Genomic DNA, 15,944 nt, shown 5'->3' on the forward strand with positions numbered 1-15,944 from the left:
GTGGAGGAATGTTGAACTAGATGGACCTAGGTCTTGTTTTAACCTATTAATTAAGCTACCAATTCTCTGAATGTTGAGCTGTTTTAACAGTTGAAGATGATCAATAGAGGACTACTTTTTTCATGTCATGTAGTCCTACTGTTTTGTTTAACCCCGCCCCCCCTGGTTAGCAGTTGCCAATCATTGGTGTGGGTGCGGTTGCATAGAACAACCGCACCCATACCAATGATTGGCAACTGCTAACCAGGGGGGCGGGGTTACACAAAACAGTAGGACTACATGGCATGAAAAAAGTAGTCCTCTATTGATAATCTTCAGCTGTTAAAACACCAGTTTTATGGAAGCATCAAGCAGCCCAGGATGTACATGGCACATCACTGGAAACAGGGTCTCTGCCCCTACGCCATGCTGCTCTCAGATTAAATAGCAAAAACCTGCTGACAGTTTCCTTTGAAAAAGTTTTGCATGTCAATAATTAGTCTAGCTGCATGTACACGTCTAAGTAATGTCTTACATTTTTGGCAATATAATGTACGCTGTTAAAGTGAACTTCACGTTACATCAGACAGTATTTGGTATTCTTCTTCCACTGATTGGTTTAATCTTATTTTATGGCCTTGTTATCATTGGAGATCAGAACTGTTGACGCCACAAATATAATGTTCTTACATAAAGAGATCACAGTAACACTGCATGCAACAGTTAATAAAAAAGGCAACCCCTTTTTCCCCGCAAAATAAGTTACACAAGCCAGCAAATAGACACATAAAAAAAAAAAAAAACAACAAAAGAGGTATAGCTACGGATGCCACGTGGCAAAAACTCAAAGAAATAGACAAATTCCTGGAAGGTGAATATGATTCCTGGAAACGGGTGAATATGATGAGAACGGTGTCTAGTCTAAGCTTTAGATAAAACCAGGTGATCATACAAACATTTGATAATTCCGCCTCTGTATTTCTGCATACACCTATATACACTGTGACGCACGGCTACTCGACAGGATGTTTGACGTTTGTATCCACCACAGAATGGAGTCCCCGGCTAAGTGCTGTGGGGTAGGGAAAAGCTGCATTGTTGCTTGTGAAACCTAGATTGGAAAGCCGTGATAGAGCTTTTATGCTACCTGGAGGTCTCCCCGGGCTGACTTTGTACCCAGCCGCTTTGGTTGTGCCCAGTGGTCTGCCGGGACTTGTTTTAAAGCCAGCAGCTTTGGTGGTTCCCAGAGGTCTGCCAGTGCTGGTTCTGTAACCTGCCAATTTGGTGGTGCCAGACGGCCGTCCACGTTTGCCAGCTTTGCCGAGGGTCTTCTTTTTCTTTAAATCACTTTTTGTGTCCAGGTCCCCGTCGCTTGTGGTCTGCAGATGTGCCTCATTGATGGTTTCCTGCGTCTGGCAGGAGATATTCTTGTGGCTGACCGTATGGCTGTATTTGCTTGGCTGAGTGGCGTACAAGCCAAATTGCTCCACACTTCTCATGCTGTCTTGACCAAGGCAGGAAGACTTGCCACTTCCACAAAAAGCCACACTGTTATTTGCAACCGGACGCATCATTTTCTATTAGGAAAGAGCAAACAAACCTTGTAATAAAGCAAGTGATTTCTAAATGGGACATTCAGAACCTCACACACAGTCACCCCAGGTCACCTCTAGAAGGTAAGACCAAAAAATGGCGGAAACAGGAGCCTTAAGGCTGCTTTACACACGACGATATCGCTAGCGATCTCGTTAGCGTTGTGACACGTCAGATCGTAGATACAATTTGCCGAGATCGCACATAGGTTGTTTTGTGACCGGCGCTACAAAAACGACCTATGTGCGATCTCGGCACATCGTATCTACGATCTGGCGTGTCACAACGCTAACGAGATCGCTAGCGATATCGTTGTGTGTAAAGCAGCCTTTAGATACAGGGAAAACTCTGCTATAGTGGCAACGTGAAACAGGACTCTCCCCACATCACAATGTGTAGATACATAGTGGGTATGGTGTCTGCAGTTAGGGGCGCCCTCACATATACCAGACGCGTGATATCTGATTTTTTTTTTTTTCAAAGGATGGCACTCTGATCAATGATATGTAACTTGACAGGGCTGATCAGTGGTTTTTTTTCTCAGAGATTCAGCATGAGAAAAAATGCTGTGGTTTGAAGACTAAATCAGATGCCACTCATCCATTCAAACCTATGAATGGAAAACATTGGAGTGCACCGCGACACCATCGGCGTGCACCGCGACACCATCGGCGTGCACTCCAGTTTCTGTGGACTTGAAGTTGGGAAGATGGAGGAATTTTGTTCTGCATCTTCTCCTCAGTGTGCTCTAATGGACTCATCCGAGAGAATTTGATCACACTATGCCGACACTCGGAATATCACAGTAATCAACCCAATTCTCTCAGATGAGAAGATCTACAGTCGTGTGACCAAAGGCAGCATGCTTGTTGACTATTTCTGGCTCAATATTTGTAAGCCAAAACCAAAAGTGGGTAAAAATACAGAAGTGGTGCCCGAGTTTCTATTCTACTTTTCCTCTGATTGTTCCACTCTTGGTTCTGCCTTACAAATACGGAGGTAAAAAACTCTACAAATACTCAACATGTGCACAAGGCTCAACAGTGTGACTATGGCATCTAAGCAGTATAAGAAGGAGGGGGAGCCCTTTGATGGTCCATATCCACCACCTCTGACCACAGGGCAGGCAGGTATCAAACAAACAGAAACGTGTTCCAGCTCACCGCTCTGGTGTGTAAGTCTGAGGAGTAGACCAGCTGATCCTGCACGGAAATCCCAGGCACAAGGGGATAATAGCAGATACAAGGTAACGAAATCCAGCGGATCACAGGCAGATGAATTAAAAACTTTCCTTTATTTTCATCACTTTAAAAATGGATAGACAGCATCCACAAGGAACAGTTCATCCAACGCGTTTCGACATCCATGAATAAGAACTAACGACACTGTGTTATGTCGAAACGCGTTGGATGGAACTGTGCCTTGTGGATGCTGTCTATCCATTTTTAAAGTGATGAAAATAAAGGAAAGTTTTTAATTCCTCTGCCTGTGATCCGCTGGATTTTGTTACCTTGTATCAAACAAACAGTGCAAGCAAAAGTAGCACAATGTATTATAAAAGTAATCAAAGGATCGCAAAGGGCTAAGGAATAATGTGGGGGCAAATAAAAGGTTTAAAATGTTTTTTTTTAAAAACAATTAAAATTATTTCCAATGAAAAAAAAAACAAATCAAGACAAAAGAACATGTTTTTTGCATCATCTCATCTGTAATAACCAGTATTATAAAGACATCACATTGCTTATCTCACATGGTTAAAAAAAATAGCTGTTTTTATTTTGCTTCCCATAATACTAAATTAGCGATAACCCATTTAAGCCTCATTCCGGCGTCCGTGTGACATGGACCGCACGCACAGACTGACGTGAAGCTGAAAGCCTCGTGTTCGGAGACCCGCGGCTAGTCCAGTTACCGTCCATACAAACGTCTGAATGAGGCTTTAGATTGTTATTGAGTTGAAATCAGCCAATTACCAGCGATTATTCTGCCCCCACAACGAATAATGCCGTCTGCAGCACATCCTCATTACACAGTGCAATGTGCTGCTGAGAAAGAGGATTTTCCAAACTAGTGTTTGCTTGTTTGTCAGGTGATGGGTGTTTTAGGAATGCTTGCTCACCGATTATCGTCCTATGTAAAACGGACGTGACTATATTATTTGCATTGCCCATCGGTCAGTGTGGAAATTTGCTGGTGTACACAGATCCATAGGTTATTATTGGGTCAGTGTGATATCCGTGTGTGACAGACAGCACACTGACCGACAATACGGACGTCTGATCCTGGCTTAAACTTAGCTATTCAGTTTTTATAGCTTTAAATAAACACTAAACAAAGAAAATGCACACAGAATTAAAATAATATCCCAGCACATCCTCACATGATTATGTCCATCTCCTTGGTCTCATATTCCCATTAAAAAAATATATATAAAAAAATCTTCTCTATGTGTGAGCTCAGTCATGCCCCCCTGTCCTCCTCACCACTGTCCTGTGCCTCTCTGTAATATAACTGGCTGCAGCAGGAGCCTCCCCCCTCTGCTGCAGGACGCTAACTCCAGCCCCACCAGCTGAGGATTGAGCGGAGCAGTACACATTATGTTCTCTGCAGGACTTGAAAAAGACTGTCTCTTTCAATATTTGGTATAAAATGCTGCAGACTTAAGCAATAAAGAAAATAAAATTTCTTGCTAAAAAGGAACCTGTCACCACTTTTTTTTTTTACTATAAGCTGCGGCCACCACTACCAGGCTCTTATATACAGCATTCTCACATGCTGTATATAAGAGCCCAGGCCGCTGTAACAACATAAAAAAACACTTATTACTTACCTAACGGTCGCTCTGCGGTGCATGAGGGCCTAATGGGCGTCTCCGTTGTCCGATGCCAGAGCCGCCTCTTTCTGCCATCTTTGTTCTCCTTCTTCTCTAGCCGCGGTGCATGACGGGTCCGACGTCATCCACACTCGCCAGCATTCCGGTCCTGAGCAGGCGCACTTTGATCTGCCCTGAGCAGGGCAGATAAAGTATTGTAGTGCGCATGCACAGGACCGGCAAGTGTGTATGACGTAGGACGCGTCATGCACACCGGCTTCAGAAAGAAGCCGAAGATGGCCGAAAGGGGGGGGCGCACGCACTGGAGAACGGAGACGCCCATTAGACCCTTATCCACCGCAGAGCGACCGTTAGGTAAGTATTATAAAGTGTTTTTTATGTTGTCACAGTGGTGGCCGCAGCTTATAGTCCACAAAAGTGGTGACAGGTTCCCTTTAAAAGAGGTTGTCCACTACTTTTATATTGATGGTTTATCCTTCGGGGCACTTTCCACACTACGACATCGCAGGTGCGATGTCGGTGGGGTCAAATTGAAAGTGCCGCACATCCGGCGTCGCATGCGATATCGTAGTGTGTAAAGCCTTTTTGATACGATTAGCGAGCGCAAAATCGTCGTAATCGTATCATCGGTGTAGCGATGGTCATTTCCATAATTTGGAAATGACTGATGTTACGATGTTGTTCCTCGTTCCAGCGGCAGCACACATCGCTGTTTGTGAAGCCGCAGGAGCAAGGAGCATCTCCTACCTGCGTCCTGCGGCTCACGCCAGCTATGCGGAAGAAAAGAGGTGGGCGGGATGTTTAAGTCCCGTTCAGCTCCGCCCCTCCGCTTCTATTGGCCGCCTGCCGTGTCATGTCGCTATGACGCCGCACTACCCGCCCATCTTAATAAGGAGGCGGGTTGCCGGCCAGCGCGACGTCGCAGGGCAGGTAAGTGCATGTGAAGCTGGCGTAGCGATAATGTTCAATACGCCAACTATCACCATGATATCGCAGCTGCAACGGGGGCGGGGACTATCGCGCTCGGCATCGCAAGCATCGGCTTGCGATGTCATAGTGTGCAAAGTGCCCCTTAGGATAGGTCATCAATGTCTGATCGGTCGGCGTACAACAACCGGTACCCCCACCCATCAGCTGCTCCCAGCAGCAGGCGACTGGAAATGCTCAGCTCTGGAGCTGCTCCGTCAACTGATAGCGGCTGGGTACTGCACATCTGGAGAAGGCAGATCTGAACTGCCTGGCGGTTATCAGTTCCGGAGCTGAGCATTTCCATCCACCTGCTGCTGTCTCTAGAATCAATAACAGCTGATTGTGGGGGTGCCGGACCCCGGCCGATCAGACATTGATGATCTACCCTAAGGATATGCCATCAATTTAAAAGTAGTGGACAAGCTCCTTAATTTAAACCTTTATTTTTAGGTTTGGTGTTCCTTTAACTTCCCATCTCAAAAATGTTTTATAGATATACATGATTTGAAGAGGTCTTCGCCAAGAATCTATTACAATGTGTCTTCTACTTCCAATAGGTGGCGCTGTGCTAGAGTTTGTCTCCTTTACTGGTGAGACAATTTGAATATTTCCCAGAGGGGCATTGCAGCTATAAGTCCCCTTACCTGGCAGCCAGACTGGCTTGCAAAGTCTCCTTAAGGAGAATAGTGTTCCCCCGTGGTCCCCACATAGCTTTCTCATGAGCCAGATCAGACACCCCCATACTTTGCACTGACGAGGGGCAAGCACCCCGAAACACCGTGTCTGCAAATTGGGATTCTGATCTGGCTTATATATCCTGAGTCATATTGCAATGGATTGTTGAAAATCCACTTGTGACTTTTAGGATCGCTACTTCCAATAGGTGGCGCTGTGCTAGAGTTTGTCTCCTTTACTGGAGAGACAATTTGAATATTTCCCAGAGGGGCATTGCAGCTATAAGTCCCCTTACCTGGCAGCCAGACTGGCTTGCAAAGTCTCCTTAAGGAGAATAGTGTTCCCCCGTGGTCCCCACATAGCTTTCTCATGAGCCAGATCAGACACCCCCATACTTTGCACTGACGAGGGGCAAGCACCCCGAAACACCGTGTCTGCAAATTGGGATTCTGATCTGGCTTATATATCCTGAGTCATATTGCAATGGATTGTTGAAAATCCACTTGTGACTTTTAGGATCGCTACTTCCAATAGGTGGCGCTGTGCTAGAGTTTGTCTCCTTTACTGGAGAGACAATTTGAATGTTGTCCCTTGGTATGATGTGGCATTTTGTGATTTTGACAATCCGCTATGATTGATGGATTTCATATGTATAAGTATGTTTAAAGGAAAACTTCAAGAAAGAGTGAATGGGCATAATACCTCTCCCTTCTAGGGAATTACTGAAGTCAGAGCTGTACACCAGCACCTCCGGCCCTACAATTGTGCAATATATCACTTCTCCCTCTAGTCTTCCTTTAATATCGCCATACATAAGCAGTAATGCTGGAAGTCACCTAGTTACACAGAACATGTCAGAGGAACAAACACTCAACACTGAAATTACAACAAGAAGGAAAAGCTGCAGAATTATGGAAATCACAGGATTTGTAGACATGTTCATGATACGTACATGATAAAAAATGGAAATATCAAAGCATTTCTATATTCAGCATCACGTATGAACTCCATGTACAGAAATACACACACACTCGCCTTAACAATGAGGTTATCAATGGTTGTCTGAAGAAAGCTCTGCCATGCTAAATGCACTTGGTCCAATCATCAAGATCCACTGCTGGCAGCTTCCTTTACAATTGCCGATCAATAATGTCCCAGATGTGCTTGATGGGAGACAAGTCTAGAGTTACTGCAGGTTGTGGTATTTTTAGGCCATGCAGGCTGCTTACAGTAGCACTAGCAACATGTAACCTGGACCTGTAGAAAAACAGCTCCTGGAGTCATATTGGGCATACTACTGGTTCCACGATTGATCCATTTTGTACCGTAAATGAAGTTAGAGGTCACACAACAAGCATCAGTCTCTCAAACCATCAAAAGGCGTTTGAACAACTTTGGGTTGAGAGTCAGACTTCCAGGTCCGTGTGGTCCATTGACCTCACGCCATCACTCTCAACAGATAAGAGTGCAGATAAAGACAAAATTGGAGATTGGAATGGAAGTCTATCCTCTTCAGGGATGAGACCTGCTGTCGTCTTGGATGCAATTATAGCCAGAAGTCTGGAGACCATGGGGCAATAGCATGAAGAGGCCCACACATGGGTCACATAATGTACATTAGCCTGACCCCTCTACTCTTCATTCCTGGTAGACTAACAGCTCGGCGTTAATTGATTTGGTTAGGAGACCAGTGGTAAGACCATTTCTCCAAGTGTTTCAGGAGCCATTTTCCAACATGATCATGTTGCTCGTGCTACTGTGTGCCATCTGCGTGGCATAAACGTGCTACACCTGCAGCTTCTCTGGACTTGTCTCCAATCATGCACATCTGAGACGTGAACGGTCAACAATTAAAAAAAAAAAAGTTGCCAACAGCGGATTTTAGAGATTTGCCCAAGTGCCTTCATTGTGGTAGACCATCCCTGAAACAGCCATAGGAAAGGCGTGTTAATGCATGTATTACTGAGGGGGATGTTCATATACAGATACTGAATAAATCAAGATTCTTTGAAAATGCTGCTTCCATTTTTTCCTATTTGTATATCAATAACATGTCTATCAATTCTATGACTTTCATAACTCCACGACTTTTCCATCGAAGTGTTGCAATTTCATTGTTGATGGCTGTATATTACTCTATGTGGCTATACCAATTGTAAATAAATGCTAAATAAAAAGAAATTACAGAAATAAAAAGCTGATCCTATGATCGGTAACCTGCCTTGATATTTTGTTCATCCAGAAAAAATGGATCGCAAAAACCGGGGTGGGTAAATGATTCACGTACATGCATTCCAGGCAGGTCCTGACGGCGAAACATGGCAAAGTCAAAGAGACCGTATTTAGAAGAAATCCAGAATAATTGTGTACACGCCTGCAAGCAGATCTTCTAATAAAGCGCGGTCTGGAGACGGCCACATAAAATGCATAGGGGCAATGACCTCCTGGTTACAGACTTCAACCTGGATAAAGAAGAAAACAAACATTTTTACATCTCAACTTTTTTATAATCATAGCTACAAAACGCATTTATACTCACAAATACAACGTATCACGAGTGAATGTGTATACAACGGACACTTGACCACAGTGGCTGATATAAGAGTTGCCCCTTGTATCTCAGAGGCTTCACTTCAGTTGTGGTCTTCTTGGTAAACCCATTTCACACATACAGAACTTACACTCCAGTTTGTACCAAACCATTGCTCGAAGGATGAAAGGTGGAAGATTGACCGAAAAAAGAACATTCCTGGTAATATCTAGTGTGTCTTCCTCACGGATATTTGAGGCTCAAGAGTAAAACCGGTGAAGAGACGTGATACCTATGTAGAGCAAATGCTGGGCATGGTGCCGGAGTCTGGCAACCTAGATCTAAAGGGTGCTTTACACAAGACGATCTATCGTGCGATCTATCGTGCTCTTTTAACAATGGGTAAGCAGATGACTTAAGGCTCGATATATATTTTTGTATTTTACTATTTATTAGAGCCTGTTCTAAATTCCCATGTCTATGATGGATCTAGGAGCGTGCTTCTCTGTCCCACCTTTCATGGGTTTCTCCCCCTTTATAGCACCATTTTTAATCTGTATGTCCTTGTCATTTCATGTGATTCTTTTGTGATTTTGTGCGATTTTTTGCTGAAATAAAATTTTGTATTTTGCCTTTCAAAACTCCTGGTCTTCCTGGTTTTATATCCCATCCAACTAATACCTAGACCTTCATTTTTAAGCGTGCTCTAAAAACAAATCTCAAGTTACTGATCTAATGCTTCCCTGTACTATTTTCTAAATGTTTCGCAGAACCTGGTCCTTACTCTTCATCCATCTCCACATTCTCCAAGCACTCAATAGCATAGAATAACTGCACTTAGATGCTGGCTGATGACTGTATCATGCAGCTTAAGGCTGCTTTCACACATCCGGCTTGAGCTGTGCGGCTCAATCCGGCTGTCCAAGCTATGCAACGGATGCAGTGAAAACACCGCATCCTTTGCATAAGTTTTTTACATGCGGCCCGTCCGTTTTTTGCCGCTTGCGGCATGCTACTGAGCATGCGCAGTGGCAAAAATCGCATGCGGCGGCCGGATGCGGTTTTTGCCGCATCCGGCCGCCATAGGCATGCATTGAAAAATGCGCCGCATCGGCCGAATGCGGCGCGATGCGGGTTATTTTGCCGCATGAAAAAACGTGCCAGGCAACGTTCCATCCGGCCGCCGCATCGGCAAAAACCGGACGGAACGCAAGGCCATGCGGCAATAATTAAAGTCTATGCAGGAAAAACGCAACCGGCAGCAAGAAAAAAACGGTTGCGATTTTCCTGCAAAGTGCCGGATTGTGCCGCATTGCAGAAACCGGAGGTGTGAAAGCAGCCTAATAAGGAAACCCCTATTTATTATAATGATGGCCGGACCATACCAGACAAGCACTTTCTACCTATTGTGTACCCCTATTTCAAGCCCTCCCATCTCCTGTAATGGTTCAATTGTGTGTTCAATTGTCTTCCCATTCTCCCGCTCAATTGCAAAGTGATACGGAAAATGCTGGTGCTTTATAAATATAAGTACTACTGTATTATAAATTATTTTCCATTAAGCAGGTCCTACACAAGATCAGTTTAACATAAGCTGTCAGTTTGGCCAACAGCGCTCTCTCTAATGAAGCGCTCCTGAGCTGAGCACTGAAGAGTTCTTAATGGGAAAAGGGGAGAAAGCCGCGGCCATACAGCTCCATCACATTCAAAAATATTGGGCATTTCAATTCAATCCTTAGCTTTGTTAGAAACTGTCAGGGGAAAGTTGGGAGGCCTCCATATATATTAGATAGCAGTTAACCAAACCTGTTGAAAATTATCTGAGGTCTGTGGGGACCTCTGCAGTCTCCAGATGGGAACAGATCTTCTGCTTATTATTTCAAACATTAAAAATAAAAGGAGCGCAAGTCAGTATTTTAGTACATGTGCCTGTGTTCATGTGTATAAACACATATGTGCATGTGCTTATACCCATGTCCTTGTGTGCATCTGCCTGAACATGTGTACATGTCTGTGTTTAAAGTATGTGTAATGTGCACAAGTGTCTGTGTGCATGTCTGTGTATAGTGTGTGTATAAGGTGCGCATGTGCATAAAGTGTGTGTAATGTGCGCATGTGCCTGTGTGCATGTCTGTGTATAATGTGTGCATGTGCATATCTGTGCATAATATGTGCATATCTGTGCATAAAGTGTGTGTAATGTGCGCATGTGCCTGTGTGCATGTCTGTGTATAAAGTATGTGTAATGTGCGCATGTCTGTGTATAAAGTGTGTGTAATGTGCGCATGTGCCTGTGTGCATGTCTGTGTATAAAGTATGTGTAATGTGTGCATGTCTGTGTATAAAGTGTGTGTAATGTGTGCATGTCTGTGTATAAAGTGTGTGTAATGTGCGCATGTGCCTGTGTGCATGTCTGTGTATAAAGTATGTGTAATGTGTGCATGTCTGTGTATAAAGTGTGTGTAATGTGTGCATGTCTGTGTATAAAGTGTGTGTAATGTGCGCATGTGCCTGTGTGCATGTATGTGTATAAAGTATGTGTAATGTGTGCATGTCTGTGTATAAAGTGTGTGTAATGTGCGCATGTGCCTGTGTGCATGTCTGTGTATAAAGTGTGTGTAATGTGTGCATGTCTGTGTATAAAGTGTGTGTAATGTGCGCATGTGCCTGTGTGCATGTCTGTGTATAAAGTATGTGTAATGTGTGCATGTCTGTGTATAAAGTGTGTGTAATGTGTGCATGTCTGTGTATAAAGTGTGTGTAATGTGCGCATGTGCCTGTGTGCATGTATGTGTATAAAGTATGTGTAATGTGTGCATGTCTGTGTATAAAGCAGGGCTGTGGAGTCGGTAAGCCAAACCTTCGACTCCGACTCCTCAAATTCTCTTGCACCGACTCCGACTCCGGCTCCGACTCCGACTCCTACATATATTGCTTATAGTTAGGTGAAAAATTTATTGTAGTACATGAATATGTGTATGTGAACATTAGACATTTAATAATTTTTATGATACAATAATCAAGATATTTGGATAGAACATAAAATATATTTATTGGATACAACTTTAGAACACAAAAAACTGTAATAAATTGTAAATATGTAATACACTATGTAATATACAGTAGATTACATATATATCTTGTGTGTGTATATACACTGTGTATATATATATAATATTACATATTTACAATTTATTAGTTTTTTGTGTTCTAAAGTTGTATCCAATAAATATTTTATGTTCTATCCAAATATCTTGATTATTGTATCATAAAAACAATTAAATGTCTGATGTTCACATTATACTACAATAAATTTTTCACTTAAATATAAGCATTATACTAAATGTTATTATTTAGTAAAATATTCAGCACATTCTGCATTGCACTCCTGTCCCCAATTTATTATATATTTTAGGAGTCGGAGTCGGTGCATTTTATACCGACTCCGACTCCACCAAAATGAGCTCCGACTCCGACTCCACGACTCCGACTCCACAGCCCTGGTATAAAGTGTGTGTAATGTGCGCATGTGCCTGTGTGCATAAAGTATGTGTAATGTGTGCCTGTCTGTGTAGTATGTGTAATGTGCGCATGTGCATGTCTGTGCATAAAGTGTGTGCATGTCTGTAATGTGTGTATGTGCACCTTGCAAATGTATCATTATTGACTTGAGCTGTGATTGTTAGCTGTATTGTGATTCTATTCCATAGGCATTTGTGACACTGCACACGTTACAATCTGATCATGCAGTTATACAAAGTGTTCTAGGCTTCAATATTTAAATCCTTCTGTGATATATGCCATCAAATACATATTCTCTGAATAAATCAGATACATTCATAAGTGACACTACAAATCAGGAGAGGCAGGGAATATAGACTGGAGCTCCCCTCCCATGAATACAGAATATATACATATATATGTCGCATTTGAGCACTGGGTCTGCAGTGCCATGAACAATGCTATAACATGATGTTTGGCTTTAAAAACAAAAAAATAAAATAAGAGGATTTATAATAAAGGATTATATACAGATGATAAAAAGCAGTATGTTTTATAGTTTACTATATGTACAGATAATAGAGATAGAGAAAATTCACAGCATTACGTAGAATAGAGCTAATGGCTGCTCCTGCGACGTCGTCTAGCTGCTGTCCGGACTGCACTAAAATGGGAGCCAGCGCTATGAAATATTAATGTGCCAGCAGAGCACTGGCTGTATCAATGTAATAAAGGCAGCCTACGATAGCAGTATAATGCGGTCCAATATTCCTTCTACAAGACGTTTAGTGGTCGACCTCTTCTAAGAATACAAACTGAGCATAAGAAACATTGAGCAGTACATGGAAGCGGACAGCGCTCCTCTAATATAGGGAATGTGTCTGCAAGAAAACAGAAAATCACAGCATAACCTAAACATCTCTACCAAAATGTAAGCACAAAGACAGCTTGTCCTACCCATAATACTTCCATACACACAGTAATGTACAGCAACATGGTCCTCATCTACCATGTACCTTCTAGAATATCCGTGTGTTCCTTGACGGTGAAGGGGATTCCAAGTCCCCTAAAACACCAGGGATCAAAAGAGACTGTCCCTCATTACATAAACTAACAATAATAATAATAATTAAAAAAATAAAACACAAAGAGCATAAAATCGCATACTTGTAGTCATGTGACCCCCCACACAGGGAATACCAGAGAATTGTGACAGTGTACAAAGCAAACTGTCAAGATTCAGCAGTCTGCTATCACAGAGTGAAAAATTAAGTGAACAGAATTTACATAATTTTTCTATTTTTTAGAGCATCATGCACGAATCACTCACTGTATGACTGTTGGAGTAAGCAATAGGTTCAGGTAGAAATGTGTTGGGCAGAGGGAAGTGCGCAGGAGTGCAATAGAGGCATCTGTGTGGATGACATAAGAAGCATTATCCACATGGAGCTATGAAGGAGGACGGAGATGGAAGGAAGGAGGCAAAGGACAGAGACCAGCAATGCCCATTGGGACCCAACCACCCCCGGAATATAATAAAAGATGGTTTTTATTTTATACAGATTGGCCTGGGCAGAGAGAAGTGCGCATGTGCAGGAAATAAATGGCTGCAACTGAGTGGATGATGTAGGAAGCATCATCCACACGGAGCTAGGAAGGAGGACAGCAATGGAAGAGAGGAGGCACCAGAGACCAAGCGATGCCCATCAGACCTGATCACCCCCAGGTGAGTATAACACACAATGGTTTTTACGTTATACAGTTTTTTGTTATGCTGTATATAAGAGCTCACTGATGGTGGCCGTAGCTCATACGGGACAAAACTGGTGACAGGTTCCCTTTAAGGCCGGGGCCACACGGGGCACTACTGCGATGCTCGCATGACAATCGGCTCGCACTGGCAGCACAGCAGAAGCCGAGTGTCATGCTAGTATCGCTGCGTCTGAGGTCCGACTGTGCAAGCGGACCTCAGCTGCGGGAGGCGGGCCAGCACAGAGGAGGGGCGGGCCAGCACTGAGGAGGGGCGGGCCGGCACTGAGGAGGGGCGGGCCGGCACTGAGGAGGGAAGGTGGGATTTCTCTCCCTCCCTCCTCCGTAGCCGGCTATTGCGATTCTCGCTCTGCACACGTGCTACACCGGTATACCGCGAGTGCAGTGCGATTTTTCTCTCGCCCCATTCACTTGAATAGGTGCGAGAGAAGAGTCTCACATTATAGTTACAGCATGCGGAGATTGTTTTCTCGGTCTGATTAGGGCTGAGAAAATAATCGCTCAAGTGTGCTGACACACAGGCTAATATTGGTCCGAGTGAAATGCCATGTTTTATCGCACGCCACTCGCACCGATCTTCTCGCCGTGTGGCTTAGGCCTTAGTGATGCAGTACATTCTCTTATGATATCTGAATGCTGATGATTCCACTGAAAGCTGAACTTTGCAACAGGATCAAGAACAATGATGCTGTAACGGCTTACCACTACAAGCCCAGGCTGGTGGTATAAGAATGTAATATGCAATCTCCAGGTTTACATTTTGTTGCACGCCTGCCTCTTATTCCAGTAAATTGCTACATGTGCATTCAGCGTTATATTCCGGGGAGAACGTTACAGTCCAAACTCATACATGTCAATTCTACATGGCTAAAGCCACCATGGATCCTGAATATAACATCTGCCTCGACATAATAATTGAGCAGTCTTCATATGTTATTATGCTCCTCCAGAGACATGGGCATAAATAGCGGTTTGAGCACTAGCAAAATAAAAAAAAATAAATCATGGAATGAGGGAAAAAAAAATGAACCGTTCATAAAGGTCCTAGATTTTGATCAGATTCCAGCTTTCCAGACCATGTTTGAGCCAATCCTGATTTAAAGGATCATTAACATTATCTAATGGATCTGTAGTGTACTTCCACAGAATGGAGTGGAGGCTAAGGGGTACTTCTCACATAGCGAGATCGCTGCTGAGGCACGGTTTTTGTGACCTCATTAGCGATCTCGCTGTGTGTGACACTGAGCAGCGATCTGGCCCCTGCTGTGAGATCGCTGCTCGTTACACACAGCCCTGGTTCATTTTTTTATTGTTGCTCTCCCGCTGTTATGCACACATCGCTGTGTGTGACAGCAAGAGAGCAACAATCTGAATGTGCAGGGAGCCAGCGTCTGGCAGCCTGCGGTAAGCAGTAACCAAGGTAAACATCGGGTAACCAAGGTGGTTACCTGATATTTACCTTAGTTACTAGCGTCTGCCGCTCTCAGGCTGTCAGTGCCGGCTCCCTGCACACGTAGCCGGATTACACATCGGGTAAATAAGCAAAGGTTTGCTTATTAACCCGATGTGTACTGTGGCTACGAGTGCAGGGAGCCAGCACTAAGCGGTGTGCGCTGGTAACCAAGATAAATATCGGGTAACCATACCCAATGTTTACCGTGGTTACCAGTGTCCACAGCTTCCAGACGCCGGCTCCGTGCAAGCGCAGCATCGCTTCCACGTCGCTGCTGGCTGGAGACTGGTCACTGGTGAGATCTGCCTGTTTGACAGCTCACCAGCGATCAGGTAGCGATGCACCAGCGATCCTGACCAGGTCAGCTCGCTGGTGGGATCGCTGGTGCGTTGCTAAAGTGTGACGGTACCCTAAAGGCCCCTTTACACACTGCGACATCGCTGTAACGTCACCGGTTTTGTGATGTAATAGCGACCTCCCCAGCGACATTGCAGTGTGTGAAATCCATCAGCGATCTGGCCCCCGCTGTGAGGTCGCTGATCGCTACAAATCTTTCAGGACCATTTTTTGGTCCTTTGTTTCCCGCTGCGCAGCATGCATTGGTGTGCTTGACACCGTTACAACGACATCGTTAGCGACTT

At 44.0% G+C, this 15,944-nt stretch overlaps 1 protein-coding gene across 2 annotated transcripts in view; it reads right to left on the reverse strand.

The window, feature by feature from the left end:
- Window positions 1-275: 275 nt before the first annotated feature.
- The window catches only part of C4H5orf24 (chromosome 4 C5orf24 homolog), a 41,859-nt gene continuing 26,190 nt past the window's right edge, over window positions 276-15,944 (reverse strand). The window contains exons 2-3 of one of the 2 annotated variants that reach the window (XM_075344459.1): window positions 8,271-8,511; window positions 276-1,556 (exon numbers count right to left, since the gene is read on the reverse strand). In XM_075344459.1, the coding sequence (XP_075200574.1) occupies window positions 993-1,556; window positions 8,271-8,369 (663 nt within the window). In that variant the 5' untranslated portion in view covers window positions 8,370-8,511 and the 3' untranslated portion in view covers window positions 276-992. The remainder of the gene's footprint in view (window positions 1,557-8,270; window positions 8,512-15,944) is intronic. The other variant, XM_075344460.1, reaches the window with a different exon arrangement.

Source organism: Anomaloglossus baeobatrachus, chromosome 4 (genome assembly GCF_048569485.1).
Source record: "Anomaloglossus baeobatrachus isolate aAnoBae1 chromosome 4, aAnoBae1.hap1, whole genome shotgun sequence".
Taxonomy (NCBI): Eukaryota; Metazoa; Chordata; class Amphibia; order Anura; family Aromobatidae; genus Anomaloglossus; species Anomaloglossus baeobatrachus.